This window comes from Aythya ferina (assembly GCF_964211825.1).
Source record: "Aythya ferina genome assembly, chromosome: Z".
Lineage (NCBI taxonomy): Eukaryota > Metazoa > Chordata > Aves > Anseriformes > Anatidae > Aythya > Aythya ferina.
The window spans coordinates 40,282,575-40,299,477 of NC_140299.1; the positions used below are offsets into that span (position 1 = coordinate 40,282,575).

Here is a 16,903-nt window from a genome sequence, read left to right on the forward strand (position 1 = left end):
GGATTTCTATCTTAACTCTTTGGGTGGTATTCAGACACTACAGTGGCATCATACAAATCTGTATGAATGGAGGATAAACAACATGAGATTTTTGCTTTGTAAAATCAGGGGATGAGAATGGTGAATCAATCCAACAGAAATAAACAGAACTGATGTGAGCAGACCAAACTGCACTCAAATCTTTATTTTAATCTAGGCATTAGAGATTTATTCTGTAGTTTCATAGAAGCAAAATCTTTCCATGGTTGCTTATGCACACAAGCACACACACACACAATATTAAAAATAAAATTCATGCTCTATGGTGCACGTGAGCATCTCCAAGCTACACATGGCATAAGCAAATTGGTCTTTCAGTTAGCACTGACCTTTCCCTGCCAGGTATTAACCTGGAAGATTAGATTCAGTTCATTCAGTGAGATGGAAAGAATCTACATATTTCAGAGTCAGATTTTTATACTGCACTTCAAGATATTTATACAATAAGACATGGAGGGTTTCATTTATTTTAATAAATGATAGGAAAATCTTATTTTATATTAATTGTCTCACATTTATTTGCTGGGTATAGAGAGTATAAAATACTTTTTATGCAAAGGACTATAGCTGTATAAACAGAGTGTCTCAAATGCAAAGGGAAAAATTGGAATTTAAATTTCCTGCCTTTTCACTAGCTTCATATAAAACATATATTTGCATTATTTACATATATACATATGCAAACATATATGTATAATTATATAAAAGTATATATAAATATAAATGTTTATGACTTACTTAGTTGGATCATACCCACCTAACCTTTTCAATGTGGTATTTTGAAAGTGTAAAATAAAAGCCTGTTGGCCAGCTTCAAATTTCCTGCTCAAAGAACTCAAGCCAAAACTCTGTGCCAGACTGAAGTTAGCTAATTCCAAAAGAACTTGCAAAAACTATTACATGAACCAAAGGGTGAAAGTCTGAGACTTTTTACTAGCCTGACACACACACACAAAAAAAATATATATCAAAATTAAAACTTATCAGATGGATTTTAAAGTATTGTTTTCAAAGCTCTGAGTGTAATATTCATAGTGAGAAGAATGATGAAAGACATACATATTCAGGTATTTTAGAAAAATTGTCTTCTGGCTGCAAAATCTTTATGACCTCCAGGACTCTCCAGCCAAAGGAACATAACGTCTGCCTCGCTGACCTAGCGGACCATTAAGGAGCAGCCAGGAGACTGTTTGCTCTTTCCACAGACACTGAGCCAACCTACAAGTCACCAGTAACCAAGAACTTGATCAGCCAAACTACTGTGCACGCCTACAGCTTCGTATCATTTACATCCAGATGTGATGCACCTCAGAAAACAATGTGATAGTCACATCAGCCTCCCAGAGAAAAAGTTGTAGCTCCACCTTATTTTAGGAACACCTCGCTCCATTAAAAGACTGCATTTTCACTTGTTTATAACATTGCCAAGTTGCAATTATTTTAGCTCAGACTTTCCATTCTGGGTGCTTGCTTTAAGCTTGTTTTGGAAGATTTAAGCCAAAACAGTTCCATCGTTTCCAAGAACAGGGCTAGGAAAAAAGGCATTATTTTGCCCCTATTTTAAAAATTCTTTGAAAAGCTTGGTCACTCTGAGACTGGAGTAGGACAATGAGATGTTTCTGGGTTTGGTCTTTGTACCAGAATTGTGCTTTTTGTCAATTCATTACTTTTAGAAAACCTAAAATTTGTAAGAACTTGTACAGGCAGGGACAGTGGAGAGTGGGACATGGACAGGATCTGAGGGACCGACTGGAGCTGCGGAGCCAGAAGTAAAATGGGGAATATGAGTGGGGTGTTGGTGCCTACAGGGCAGGACAGAAAAGACAAAGATGCCCCCACAAGGCACCAAGAGACACGAGTACAGGTTAGAGGAGACAAGACAAGAGATACCAAGTTTCACTGAGCAGATAAGGGTCTTGGATTCACAATCTCTCCCCCCAGAACCTGCAGTGTAATCCCTGAGCTGCTGTCTCACACCACTCCTTACAGTCAGGCAAATGCACTTCCACCAGCTGCCTACACTGAAGATGGCAAATGACTATCCCTTGCCAGCTATTTCATTAGGTCCTTGGCAGATATCCTTACAGATAACTAAGTGAATGTTTATATAATGCCACAGCATGCTCCTTCACAGAAAGATATGGGGCTGTTAGAGTGGGCCCAGAGGAGGGCCACAAAGTTGATCAGAAGGCTGGAGCACCTCTCCTGTGAAGAAAGGCTGAGAGAGCTGGGGATGCTCAGCCTGAAGAAGAGCAGACTCCAGGGAGACCTCATTGCAGCTGTTCACTACTTAAAGGGGGCTTATAAAAAAAAGGAAGGTAACTTCTTCCTCAGGCAGATAAATAATAGGACAAAGGGGAATGGTTTTAAACTAAAAGAGGGGAGATTTTGATTAGAGGTTAGGAGGAAACTTTTCACTCAAAAGTTGGTTAGGCACTGGAGCAGGTTACCCAGAGAAGTAGGGGGTGCCCCATCCCTGGAGGTGTTCAAAGCCAAGCTGGGGCTTTGAGGAACCTGGTCCGGTGGGAAGTGTCCCTGCCCATGGCAGGGGACTTGGAACTGGATGAATTTAAGGTCCCTTCCTACCCAAGCCATTCTGTGATTCTATGAAACCACTGAAGGTTTTTGAGAATTGTCAGATGCCAACTTAACCCCCTTCTGCAGAGCATGGGGTTCGTAAAGCCCCTCCAGCAGACCTTTAGGCTCAGAAGCAGAGAGTATATTCCTTTGACTTCTTCTCTCCTGTACCACTCTCCCCATCTATTACTGCCCACAGGCAGGCTAGTGGCTACAGACATGAAAGCTGAATTTCAAGAAAAGTTTTACAAGCTTTCCATCCTAGGCAAGCTTCTTTGCAAGTTTTTTAGATACACTAATTTCTAGGAAAACATAAAAATAGTTCTTCATAAATCCACACTGAAAGAACTTTTCCATGCAAATGTCAGATACTAAAAAAAAAACCTGCCACCTCCGCGGCTATAAACCATTTGTAAGCAGTTATGTTGAGCTGTCATCACTACTCACACAGTGTTACACTGCTCAAGCTACTGAGCCTTTTTAGAAGTAATAAAAATATATGGAAACAGGAGATGGCGAAAGTATATTATAAACTCACCTTTTTGACCAGTATCGTTTCATGTTTTAAGGAAAAGAAAAATGTATTTTTCTGCAAATATTTTGGGTTGATACTAAGAGAGTTTTCTATTGCTCACTTTCTTGGCAGTAATAAAATTCAGAAATCGCTTCTTTCTGTATGAGTTGAAAGGGCATTAGAAATGAATTTAAGTTTTATGTGTAAAAAATATAGACATAAGAATTTTTTATTATTATTTAACAGATGTCTAGAGAAAACTATCCAACAATTAGGATTGAAACTTTCAGTGTAAACTTCCTTTTTAACACATTCTAGCAAGTTTTCTTTTTTACAGGGCATTTACTTCCAGACAAAAAGTTGTTTGTTTGTTTGTTTGTTTTTCCCAAGGAGTTAAACTAAGTAATTCCTGTTGTTTCAAAAATTACTTTATTGTGAGGAAAAATGCTTAAGATTCTTATCTATAATTTAGAAATACTTTTATTTGAAGAGGTACTAATCACAGAATGGGCAGGGTTGGAAAGGACCTCTGAAAATCACCTAGTCCAAATGCCCTGCTGAGCAGGATCACCTGGAGTACATCGCATAGGATGACATCCAGGTGGGTTTTGAATATCTCCAGTGAAGGAGACTCCACAACCTCTCTGGGCAACCTGTTCCAGTGCTCTGTCACCCTCACAGTAAAGAAGTGCCCCCTCATATTGAGCCAGAACTTCCTGTGCTTCAAGCAGATAATAATAATAATAATAATAATAATAATAATAATAATAATAATAATAATAATAACAACAACAATAATAATAATAATAATAAAGCTGTATTTATCTCAGTGTTCTCAGGTAGCGATCTATCTGGTCCTCTTCTGATGACTCAAAGATAGTAAAAAAACATTACAGATATTGGGATAACTGCCAAAGTAGCTCCTATGCAAATTTGAGCAAGTCACCTGAGAAAAGCAAGTCTTTGTAAGAAGAGTGGAGATGTGGAACAACAGTAGTTTGAAGACTTATTCAGGAGCTGATATAAAATATATCATTACTAACTTGGTGAGCTATTAAAATGACCTCTCCAACCAGACTCTGCAAATGTTTCAAGTCTACTGCTCTAAATTAGACTGACTTCTGTTTTTATATGTTAACCTAGTAGCTTACTGTAGGACCAACTCCCCATTTTGACCAGAACTTTGACTGTCACTGAATTTTTTAAATAATTACAATCTGAAATTCACTAAGGTAATTGGAATCACACAGGAAATAAACACAGAAATATATAAACATAGCACTGAGAAACCAACATACAACCAGCTGTTGTTCCATGTCCTCCAATGAAGTCTCTGAATACTGTGCCTGTGCTTCAGGGCACCGCCCTGTGCCCCATGCAAAGCCGCTTTACTGGGGCTCACTTGGGAGCTAGACTGCAAAGAAGGCACCTACCTGCTCTACTGCCCAGGGACCTTTATTTCACTTTGGAGGTATGATTCACAGGATTATTCACTGGATAAGAGAGCTCCCTGAAAGGAAGAGGCAAGGAAAACCTCCATCTGTAACTCTGCAGATGTGAAGAGCTGGCTCTTACCTTGCAAGGCATAGGCTTTTTGAAGGAGATTTCAGCTTGAGTCCAAACTCCCTTTGGAGAGTCCAGCACAGACCAGATTTTCTCTTGAACCACGTGATTCTCCTCAAAAATATAAACAGTGAGGGTGCCGCTCATTTTGAAAAAACCATACAAGGCATAATAAAAACGTAGGCAAAACTGCAGGTTTCCTGGCAGGGTTGGGCCGTACAGACGTCCAATGTACCCAGGCTGTGATGTAAACTTCGTGTTTGCCAGCAAGTAATAACCTGCAAGACATTGCAGTTATTGAGTATTTCTAATAGACAATTAGCACAGCTTATTTGCTATTAAAGCAGCTTCCATTACTGCAGCAGACTTTGGTTGTAAAAGCAAATCCTACTGGCAGGAAACAGATACTGAAAGGAAGTAAGATTTTTTTTTCTAAAAACATCCCTGTTATTTCAAATTAAACTGGCACACAGCTAAGTTACTAGAAATAAGTACTTTTCAAATACACGTGGAAATATTCTCTGGCCTGCTGGATCCCTCACTATTTCAAAGGTACTGCTCTGAGAACAAAGAATGAAGAATGGGGCACCAAGCACATTATTCCCTGCAACGAGTATGAAAGAGATCAGGCTTTAACACACACGATTAATAACCACAAATACTCTACATAAGGGGATGTGTGAGAAGCACTACGTCAGTGCAAAAGAGATTTTCAGAGCTTATTAGCAGGCCTTTTACTATGTGGTTTCACTACGCAAAATTTGACAGTTTTCCCTTAAAATGCCAACAGTCCTATGCCTGGAAGAGTTAGGAGCCCCAGCTCTCCTCTATATGAAAAGCAATTCATTGAGCCACTATCATATTTGCTTGCATGTTTTTTGTGGAGTGTAATAATAATAATAATAATAATAATAATAATAATAATAATAATGTGTACAAACAAATGATGCACAATGCAATTGCTCACCACACGCTGACCGATGCCCAGCCTAATCCTGAGCAGTCCGGCCCTCCCACTCCAGCTAGCCACCCCTATATATTGTTCAGCATGACCCCAGATGGTATGGAATACCCCTTTGGCCAGTTTGGGTCAGCTGCTCTGGGTCTGTCCCCTCCCAGCTCTTGCTGTACCCCCAGCCTGCCTGTTGGCAAGACAGAGTGAGAAGCTGAAACGTCCTTGGCTTGGTGTAAGCACTGCTCCGCAACAATTAAAACATCAGCATGTTATCAGCAGTTATCTTCTCATCCTAATCCAAAACAGAGCACCCTACCAGCTACTAGGAGGAAAATTAACTCTGTCCTAACTGAAACCAGGACATGGAGTCATGTCCTTAGTGACTGCAGATCAGTGCCGCCTGGTGACACTATTTATGTCCCTGTGTGGCCATTCCACATGTGACACTGCCCCTGCACATGCAGGTACAGTCTGAGTCCCAGCTAGGGATCAGCAGCCTGCCCTGATTTCTCACTGCAGGGTTTTATAGTGAGGCAATCTAACCAGCATGACAATGATGTTATTTAACTGAGTAAAAATTTATGCAACAGGTTAAGCTTTATGCAGATTGGTTCTTCTAGGGAAAAAATTTGATTTACCGAACCCAGTAGTGTGATCTCCTACTCTATACACATTACGCTTCACTTTCACTCTGCTCCATCCTGGGCCATCCTTGTGATCCTGGTAAAAATTACACAGATCTTCTTCAAAATTGCAGCTTGCCTCTGCAGGATTGAAGGATATTCCTAAAAGATAAATGCATATGTTCTGTTAGGAAAAGTGCAGTATGACAAGTACAGGCATTTGAAGCACAAGTGTGCCAAAGTATACTCTGTTTCATATTTCTTTGCATTACAGAAGACAAGAACATATAAAGATGTTACACATACATGATGCAAAGTCACACTAACATCAAGCTATCATTTTTCTATCACAAGTGGATGTTATTTTCTTATATTGCTACTGGAGGGGAAAAAAAAACTTCCCTCTCTGTCCCTATAAAAAACAAATAAGCTACAAACTTTAAAAGAAGATTCCTCCTTCAGGACATAATGCATGAAGACATTGAAGTAATTCTTTTGATCCTTCTCCTTCACTCAGAATATATTTGGACTAAATGAGTGTGTGTGTGCGTGTGGCTGTCATATTTTCATTTCAGTTTCCAAGGGGATAGCTTTCTAGTATAAGAATTCAGTATTTTTTTAAAAAACAGCACCTCTCAAAAGCCTTTTGCAGTAATGGATTATGTGTGTGCATATACATACTCTGAGTCTGTAAGTCAAATAGCTTTTGTGTACCGCCTTATGGCTATAGACTCATTTTAGCACTGCAACAAGGAAAACTGCATCATTTATAGCACAGTTTATTAAAAGTTTATCTAACCTTCAATCCTACTGACAGCTCTCTCCTGACCTGTGGTGAAAGGGTGTTTTTTAAGTAAAATATCTTGACTTTAAAAACTTCATCAGTCACTTGCTGCAGACACTGTGTGAAGGAAGGGACAACCCAAAGTGACCATGTGATTTTTGGCTAGGCCAGGAGTCAGCATCAGTTTACAACAGCACAAATGACCCTTGTGCACAGAGGCTAAGCAGGATTTTCATGCAAGGACAGGGATAGAGGCTTCAGGACAAGAAAAATTTTGAGAAATGCCTCTTTTTTAGTTTTCTCTTTTGTCCTCAAATAAGCCAGATCTATGCACTGGTATTTTTCTCTGCCTACAGAGAAATAAGTGGCAGGTATTGTCTCTATCTGAGACAAATAATACCACCTGGAACAATGGAGACAGGAAGGCAAGGCTCCTGCTTTGGTTCTCAAGAACACCTCGGGACATGTGGCATGGTGGAAGATATTCCCTACATTGGCAAATGTGGAAAGCCCAGGACATCTGCTTCCTCATACCTTGGGAAATCCCTCTCTCTTTCTGGTGCAGGTCTGCATATGGTAATTTGTTTTAGCACTGGGGAGATGCAATTGGAGCATTCAGTCCAGCACAGTGGATGCAGATCCCTGAGGCAAGGTAACTGGAAAGGAAGCACTAGGGATTGGTTTCTAGATCAACTGATCAAGTGAATGGCTTTAGTCTTTATCTGCCTTACACTGCTATTTTGTCACTAGTAGGACAAGAAGCCCAATGGTGTTGCTCAGCTAAGAAGGCAGCATCTTCACATCACTACAAAATATTGCACGTACTGACACAGGCAGGTCAAAGGGACAGAGCAAAGGGAGAAAATAAGGATGGTAAATAGCAATAAGAACTCATACCTGTCTGATTGCTGCAGTAAGACGGAGAGAAGGAAATGTCATCAAGGGCAACATAACCTCCCTTGGCACTATTGAAAGCAACTTCAAATACTACCTGGAAATAATAATCATTTGTTATTCATTTACCATCTACACAACAATAATTTTGTTACACACCTTCTTATTACAGAATTCTGACCAGATCTCCCAGACAGACTTCATGTACCTCAGATAGCATTACAGGTGTTGGGACAAATTGAATTGTATCACTGATTCATGATATAAGTCCAAGTCTGACCCTTGAACCAGATCTTTGTCCATTTAAGGTCAAGGAAAAATCAAGGAGAACAGAGCTTTTCTGCTGCTTTATGAACCATCAATTTTAAAGATGCAGTCAGGCTCCTCCAATTATACCATACCAAGATAATACTCAGGGTTATCACCTTTTATTGGCCATAACTCCAATGCTGCCTCATTATGACTGTATCTAGCATCTATCTTAATCAAGAGCTAGAACAAAACTGCATGGATTATCCTGCATGAATTGTTGTTGTCACGTTAACTTTTCACTAAACATCCTCAGACATTGAAACCCATGCCTTGGAATCAGCAGGAAAGGAAGTTTTCCTTTTTAAAAAATCAGTTAAGAACCAGAAAAGCTATCCCTGTATTTTGTTTACGAGAAAATCAAACACTGTGTGTACTTTGCCACTCCCAAAGGAAATTATTTCCTCTAGTAAGTGGAGGACAGTCCATAACTCTTCAGGAAGTGTGCTAAAAATTATCTGAAGTATCAAAGCACTGAGATACAGGAAAACTTTGAGAAAAAGCCTGAATCACAAGACAACCCCAGGGACAAAACAAGGATATATGGACAAATGCTTCCAGATTGAGATCTTCTCTAGTGATAGCAATGTCTGTGATGTGTTGCCTACAGATGGGAGCCAAACTAGAAGAGCTGTGTGAGAAACCTGAAACATTTCCTTGAACCAGATGAAAAAAGAGAAGGATCCTCATGAAGCAACTGAAAAAATTATATGCAAAGTTTAATCTTATTTCTGTAAAATTATATCTAAAATAATGAGAATGATGGATTACATAAAAATTCCTGGAACAGAATAAACACACAGTTTTCCCACTATCTTGTTTTGAGCAGAGGTCACCTACAGAACAACTGTTTATGATGACAAGCTTCCACTTCTTCTGTCACACTGCATTCCCAATGGTTTCTTTTCTTCCACATATTTGTCTAATCAGCTTTTGAACAGGTCACAGGAATGGTATCTATAGTATGTTGTGGCATTGATTTCTACAGTTTAGATATGCTACGTATGAAAAATCTCCCTTTTGGTTTATTTTTGAAACTAATCCGAATTATGAGAAACAGTGAACAGTCAAACTTTCCTGTGTCATGATTTTTATAAATTTCTAACATATTCTACTTTAGTCATGTTTTTTGGAGGCTAAGAACTCTTACTTTATTAATGTAAATTGATTATCCCCATCTCCCTCTTGTAATTTTGAGGATATTCATTGCTAACTGAAAGGACTGGAGTTGTGAATTCTCCTGAAGGCAGGGATACCATGAGCATTCATTCATTTAGTGGTATGACATCCCATGGTTTGCTGTATATTCCTGTTAAACAATTTCCAGCATTCCAGGTGGCCAGTAAGAACTGAGGTAATGTTTTCATAAAACTAACCACAGTAACTCCAAGGTCTAAGTGATCATTAACCAATTTACGGCCAGTGATGCTGTAGTGGCCACAAAATAGTGGAGTCAGGTATGTGAGAGGAGGCAGGGAGAGAGGAAGGCAAGTAGCAGGGCCAGGCCCTGGGCTTCAGCAGAGCAGATTTTGGCTCATTCAGGTACTGATAGGTGGGATGCCATGGGAGGCAGGGAGGCAGCTCTGAAGGGCAAATGAGCCCAGGAAAGCTGCTCTGCCTTTTTTTGTTTGTTTGTTTGTTTGTTTGTTTTTTTACATACACATGCACTGACACATTAAGATTCTAAAGGAAGACTGCAGTGTGGGAATTCCTTCACAGGACACACATGCAAAAGATGCATTTGTTTTTTCTGCTGTGGTTAAGTATTCATACACTTCCTCTATTTCACCTTGATTGGACCGCCAGAGACTTAAACATATCTTCAAATTCCAATGTTGCTAAAGGCTTTGTAATTAATGTCACTGATGCAGAATGACATTCCCACACATTCTTTTCTACCCGCCAGATCATGTGGTCTCTTCTGTTTTTCCCATTTGCACACAACTCCTGTTTTTTGTGGAATGTTTTTTATTTTTTTAATTTTCTAACTCTCTTCACTTCATTGTTTAATCATTCCAATTTTCTGACCCTTTTAATCTTTTCTGACCTTTTTTTTTTTTTTTTATAACTTGTACTTAGTTTCAAATATAGTGTTTTAAAATTATGACCATGATATCAGCAAATGTTATACATCTTCTGTTCCTATTGTCCTGGGTTGACGTGTACTTTGCTATCAGATCTCATCTGGTTTCCCTTACCATTTGAAGTCTGACAGTTTCAACAGATGACTTGGTCACTGACATTACTGTGTATGAACCAAGTATGTAACATTTAATGAAAATTAGTTTTACTCCTAATATTTTCTGAAAATCTGTAGGTTTACACTGAATGGTGAATAAACTATGTAGAGTTAACGCAAATACATTTAAATCTGGTTTCTCTGTAATCTTAGTATTATATATCTATATATCTATAGCATATACAGATATAGGAATATCTGTGCTATATATATAGATACATATGTATAATGTGTATAATATGTATATATATTATTTGTAAGTACATATATGCATATATAGCCCACTGTTTATTCCAAACATCTTAGATATTTATATATGTATATATACTATATATAATATGTATACACACACATACAAACTGTTTATTCCAGTCTTCTAAGGTATTTGTTTTTCAGTAAACATTAGGGAATAAAAAAATCTACTTTTTTCTGTAATTTGGTCGTTAATTATAGCTACCATAGAGAGATAGCTTTCACATCTAAGGGCTGCTGTACTATTTAGACCCAAGTTTGGACTCCGTCTCATAAAAGCAAAAACAGATTATATAAGACAGATATTTAGAACATTTTTTAAAGTTTTTCTTCTACGGCGTGAGGCATGCATAATTTTATTATAGTCAGCATCTTAAAAAATGAATTATCAATTCACAGAAATATGGGACTGAAAGGGCAATGACATTAGTTGCTAGGAACAAAAAGATTTCACGTTAGTAGGACTCTACAACCTCCCATGACAGTCGCTTCAAGCAATTCACCACCTGACTTCATCTTTACTGAAAAACAAAAAGCAGCATGAAAAGTGATTTTTCCTTGACCTTTATACAGTGGACAAAAGAAACAACAAAGGAAGAGACAGATCAGGAGCATCATTATTAACATCTTTCAGATATTGGAAGGCCACTGGAATGTTCCCAACTTGGCCTGAGTCAGCAGTGATGTCTGATGAAACCTGTAATTCATAGCTGGACTGGATAGGAATGATTGTTTTACCTCCATTGGGTACGGTGCGCTAAAGTCAACCTCCGCTAACTCCCAGCCTGCAGACAAGGCACTGTCTGTTTTCCAGATCTCTTCATAAAAGCCATTCGTATCTCTCAAGTAAAGGGTAAAAACAATGCTGCTCTCCTGCTTAAGTTGATAATAAAACGATAAGCAACCAGACATTGGGGCTGTGGTCTTTGGTGAGATTAGCTGCGCCACTTCCTGAAAATGTTTGACATAAACAGAGTCCACATACATGTAGTGACCTAAAAGTGTAAAAGAAACGTGGCATGAGGACACCCTTTAATGGACACCACTTAAAACAAGTTGCAAGAGGTGGGCAGGGACAAGTTATGTATTTCTGTGACTTGGAAAACAAGTAGTTCAAATAATTCTTTTCTCCTTTCCTTCTACGTACAGCCCAAAGTTGTTCAGCTGATACCACAGGCAAAACAGCTCATCTCTTTCTTAAGTCTTTAATCAAAACCTTTACAACAAAGAAAGTAATAAACTCTCTGAATTTTGAGATTCATTCATAAATGGATAAAAAATGTTACAACTGAGCAAATTCTCTGCCCCTCAACAGCTTGGTATGGGGTTTAGTTTATCCAAGTGTTGAGGTAAACTAAGTAAATGAACAAGAATATGCACTATGTGTTTCCTCACATATTTTATACAGCACATCATTTATTTAATGTAACAAATGAGTTGGAAAACATCTTGTAATTCTGTACATTTCACTACCTGTATAAAGCTGTTTGATCTACCTAAAATTTGGTTTCAAAATCTTTTATATTTACTGTATAGATTGTTGTGTTTTCTTTTTTTGTTTGTTTGTTTGTTTGTTTGTTTGTTTTTTCTCAAAATCACTAAAAATACTTTTAAGAGAAATTCATTAACAGAAACACGCAATACAGATGGGTAAAAACCCTTCCCCTGAACAGCCAATATGATGTACTAGGCAGGATTTTCAAAGGGAAGAGACTGTGATTTTGGGAGAGCTATCTTGATGTAAGGATATGTGCGTGTTCATGAATAAGCTGTGCATCTGTAGTTTTTCCTTTTCTACTGTCAAGAATACAGGATCAAACAGTGCCTGTTGATCAATGGAAAAATGGTTCTTCACAAGAAGAAAACTCATAGGAGAGTGAAATGCTAAATCGGCAGGATGCATCAGCTGGGACACTGCAAACTCTGCTCTTAGGTTTGTATCTGCTTCTATCTACACAACTACAGCCAATTATCTAATAGTGTTCCCAGTCCTGGAGTTGTCACTTCTCACTTCACTCCAGTGGAAAAAGGGAAAAGGGTTGCTGTGGCTGTGGGTCTTCTCCAGCTTGGCCACTGTAAGGGACTGGTGACACTTCAGTGAAACTGGCCTGAGAAGTTCTGGGCTTCATTTTCTTCTGCAGTTTTCATATATCAGTTAAAGTTTTCCTTACAAATGGTTGCTGTATCTTCATAACACACTTCTTGCAAAATGAAAGCTCTCCTGTGAATTTTTGTTTCTTGGAGTCTTCTCAGACAATGGTCATCAGTGAGGCCTTGGTGTGAACAAGAAATAGTGTGGCTACAAGAAAAAAAATCACTGCCAGCTGCCAGCTTTTGCTCTCATTTAGCACTTTCTAATGTGTAGAACCATTGTCTACAGAGCTCGAAGCTGTGGCAAGTTCAACTTCCATCAAAATTTTACCAGTATTTAAGTGACTTGGGGTTATGCAGGGCTAGGCTGACACTCTGTACTCAACTCACACAATTGTGAAATAAAATTAAAAGGCACAGCGGCATGAGTTAAGGAAAGAGTACCAACCCCACTTTTCATGATGCAGTTCCTTGCACCATCAAAAACTCCACATTGTCTGAGATGCACATTGTGTTGCAGAAAGCCAGATCTCCCAAGTGTCATCTGCTGTGGCATTTCATACAACAAACACTACATCAAAGACTAAGATATCCACCAGACTTTCTCCATGATGATTTTAAGTGTTGTGTCAGTAAGGTGGCCAGAGCAAGTATTTCACATAGGGACAGTGCTAAAAAAAACTTTAAGCCTTTACAGAGTGCTGGACAGCATTAACAGCACCCCATTTGACCGAAAGAAACACCACTCCTAAATCCCGTGCAATTTAACATGAAATTCCCCAAACATGTTTCAATCCCTTAGCTTTCCTACTCACTTCCAATGGCCACTGAGAAGAAAATCCCTGCCAGATGCACAGGCCAGTGGTACAAGTTTTTGACACACTGTGGGCCATACTTTTAGAAGCCACCTTCCCTGCACCATACAAAATTTTATCACAAAACATCCTAAGTGGGAAGGGACCCACGAGGTTCATCAAGTCCAACTGCTGTCTCCACAGAGAGCCATGCAAAAATCAGACCATATGTCAAAGAGTGTTGTCCAAACACTTCTTGAACTCCAGCAGGCTCAGTGACATGACCACTGCCCTGGGCAGCCTGTCCCAGTGCCCGAACCCCCTCTGGGTGCAGACCCTTTCCCTAACCCCCAGCCTGACCCTCCCCTGTCCCAGCTCCATGCCATTCCCTCGGGTCCTGTCGCTGTCCCCAGAGAGCAGAGCTCAGCGCCTGCCCCTCCGCTCCCCTCATGAGGGAGCTGCAGGCCGCCATGAGGCCTCCCCTCAGCCTGCTCTGAACAAACCAAGGAGCCTCAGCTGTGCCTCATACGTCTTCCCCTCTAAACAAAGATTCAACATCTTTGTAGCCCTCCTTTGGACACTCTCTAATAGCTTTATGTTCTTCTCATATTGTGTCACCTAAAACTGTACACAGCCCTTGAGGTGAGGCTGCACCAGCTCAGAGCAGAGCAGGACAATCCCTTCCCTCACCCAGCTGGCAGTGCCATGCCCGATGCAATGGCTGGCCCTTTTGGCTGCCAGGGCACACTGCTCCCAACCAGAACTCCCAGATCCCTTTCCGTGGGGCTGCTCTCCATCCTCCCATTCCCCAGTCAGTCTCAGTCCATATGTATAGCCAGGGTTGCCTCATCCCAGGTGTACAATTCAGCACTTGGTCTTGTTAATCTACATACAGTTGTTGATTACCACTGGTCTGTCAAGATCTCTCTGCAATTCCTTACTACCCTAGAAGGAATCAACAGCTCCTCCTAGTTTAGTGTCATCTGTAAACTTACCTAGTATGCATTTGAGTTATGCATCCAGATTATTTATGAAAACATTGAAGAGAACTGGCCCTAAAATGGAGCCCCGGGGAACCCCACTAGTGATTAGTTGCCAGCCTGGTGTAGCCCCATTCACTATAACCCTTTCAGCCTGACCCGTCAGCCAATTTTTCACCCATCACATTATGTATTTGTCTAGCTGTATGCTGGACATTTGGTCCAGAAGCTTAGTGTGAGAAACAGTACTGAAATCTTTGCTGAAATCCAAAATATGACACTTACTGGCTTCCCCTGGTCAGCTAGATGGGTAACCTCATCATAAAAGAAAATTATGTTTGCTAAAAAGCACTTTCCCCTCATGAATCCATATTGTGCAATGACTATACTGTCTTTCAAGTGATTTTCAGTAACTCCCTGAATAATCTTCTCCATCATTTTAACAGGCACTGAAGTGACACTGACAGACCAGTAATTATCAGGTCTTCTTTCTTACCCTTCTTGAAAACTGGCACAACTGCCAGCTTTCAGCAGACTGGGATCTCTCTAGACTCCCAAGACCATTACAAAAATAATTGGGAGAGGTCTCACAATGACCTCAGGCAGATCTCTCAGTATCCTGGGATGAATAGAGTCCTATAGACTTCAGGGCATTCAGCATCCAGCTCCTTCTCCTTATTTTGAAGCAGAGAGAAAGGCATAGCAACCTTATTATAATGCGTATGGGAAATTTTGTGTGGCCTTCTGCAAGTTCTCCCCATCTCTTTCTGATCTCTATTTACACATGAGTCATTCTTCCCCCACCTAATGCCAGGATAAAAGAAATAGCATATAAGTATACATAAACAATATAAGAGTCTTATATGAATCCACTATATTTCTGTTTTATATTTTCTGCTTACCCAATTCACTGTTAAGTGTGTGGTCTTTGGGAAGGATGGACTGGGAATTGCGAATGTTTCCTCCACCAACAAACCAGTTCACATTGGGGTTCCAGCGGTTCACAAAGCCACAAAGATGATTTTCTTCAAAGTCACATTCTGCAATTGCAAACACCAGTTCAATGCACACATTTTCATTACGGAAACTAAAAGAAAGGCCAAGCAGTGGGCTTGTTTTACATACAGTAGCACAAAGAACACTACATTTATAAAAATGGACACATTGCTTAACAGCTCATAACAAACAAAAGCAAGCTAAGACACAGTTCCTGATCACTGCTATCCTCATTTCTGTCCTGATTAGTCCAATCTCTCTGTTCATTATTTGGTAATATACATCTGCTGTAATTTAGAACCAAATACAATAGATTTACAAGATAACACCTTCTATATAGAAGAGCAGAACACCCACTTGCAAGACAGGGATGCCTGGAAGTACAACAGGATTTCCTAGTGGTGATAAAGCTATTTTGTTTCTTTTGCAGAGCCAAAGAATTTTAACTGTTTGGTTGGACTCCACCAGAGCTTCCCAGAAATGGGAAGGTGTCCCAGCATCTGAGCCACTGACTTAGCAGTTTTTGGCAAATGTCATGAGGAAATAAAATCAGTGTAAATATTGACACTCTGTAGCCTTAAAGGTGCCTCTGTAAGGAAACATGAGGCAGCAGACAGCAGACATAATGTTGCAGCTCTTATGCTTAATGTTTGCAGACATCTATTTTTGTGAAAATATAACACTTGGTCCTGTTCAAACAATAAGTAGCTTAAGAACAGAACGGGTTACTGAAATTCCACATGAATTTATATGAAATGTCTATATATACTAGAGAGGTAGGTACATACATACGCATTTTAATGTGCACTGTCTTAAATTAAAAACAATGAAATATCTGTATCAAATGCAACCGTCAAGTTTTCATTAAGAGAATACCCCTTGCCTTTTTCATAAAACAGAATCTTTAACTTGGTTTTAAAGCAGCCAATGAGGCATTTTGTGCTATGCAGAGAATATGAGAGCTGAGCAGACATTACTTACCAATGCAATACCCAGGAGTTATTTTAATTTCAAAGATGGCTATACTGGCAGATTTATCTTGTCCCATTTCACCTTCTAGTACAATCTGCACAATATAAATCAAATTGTAGATTTTAGGGTGTCAGAATGGCCATTATCAACCTAAACACTTAAACTGGCTAAACAGGTGAACTAACAGAACATATGTAGGGACCTCAACACCCTTACAGTCAGCAGAAGTACTTTTGATGAAAGGCTTGGCAGAATGTATTAAAGACAGTTAATGCCCTTCTCTGAGGAAAAAAAGGCACACTGAAGGACAATGAGACAAGG

The 16,903-nt window shown here is 39.5% G+C and overlaps 1 protein-coding gene across 2 annotated transcripts in view; it reads right to left on the minus strand.

Moving 5' to 3' along the window:
- MAMDC2 (MAM domain containing 2) overlaps window positions 1-16,903 on the minus strand; it is a 64,039-nt gene that overhangs the window by 13,719 nt on the left and 33,417 nt on the right. For both annotated transcript variants that reach the window (XM_084504748.1, XM_084504749.1), the window contains exons 4-9: window positions 16,592-16,676; window positions 15,517-15,654; window positions 11,488-11,744; window positions 7,953-8,046; window positions 6,287-6,433; window positions 4,706-4,971 (exon numbers count right to left, since the gene is read on the minus strand). In XM_084504748.1, the coding sequence (XP_084360874.1) occupies window positions 4,706-4,971; window positions 6,287-6,433; window positions 7,953-8,046; window positions 11,488-11,744; window positions 15,517-15,654; window positions 16,592-16,676 (987 nt within the window). The remainder of the gene's footprint in view (window positions 1-4,705; window positions 4,972-6,286; window positions 6,434-7,952; window positions 8,047-11,487; window positions 11,745-15,516; window positions 15,655-16,591; window positions 16,677-16,903) is intronic.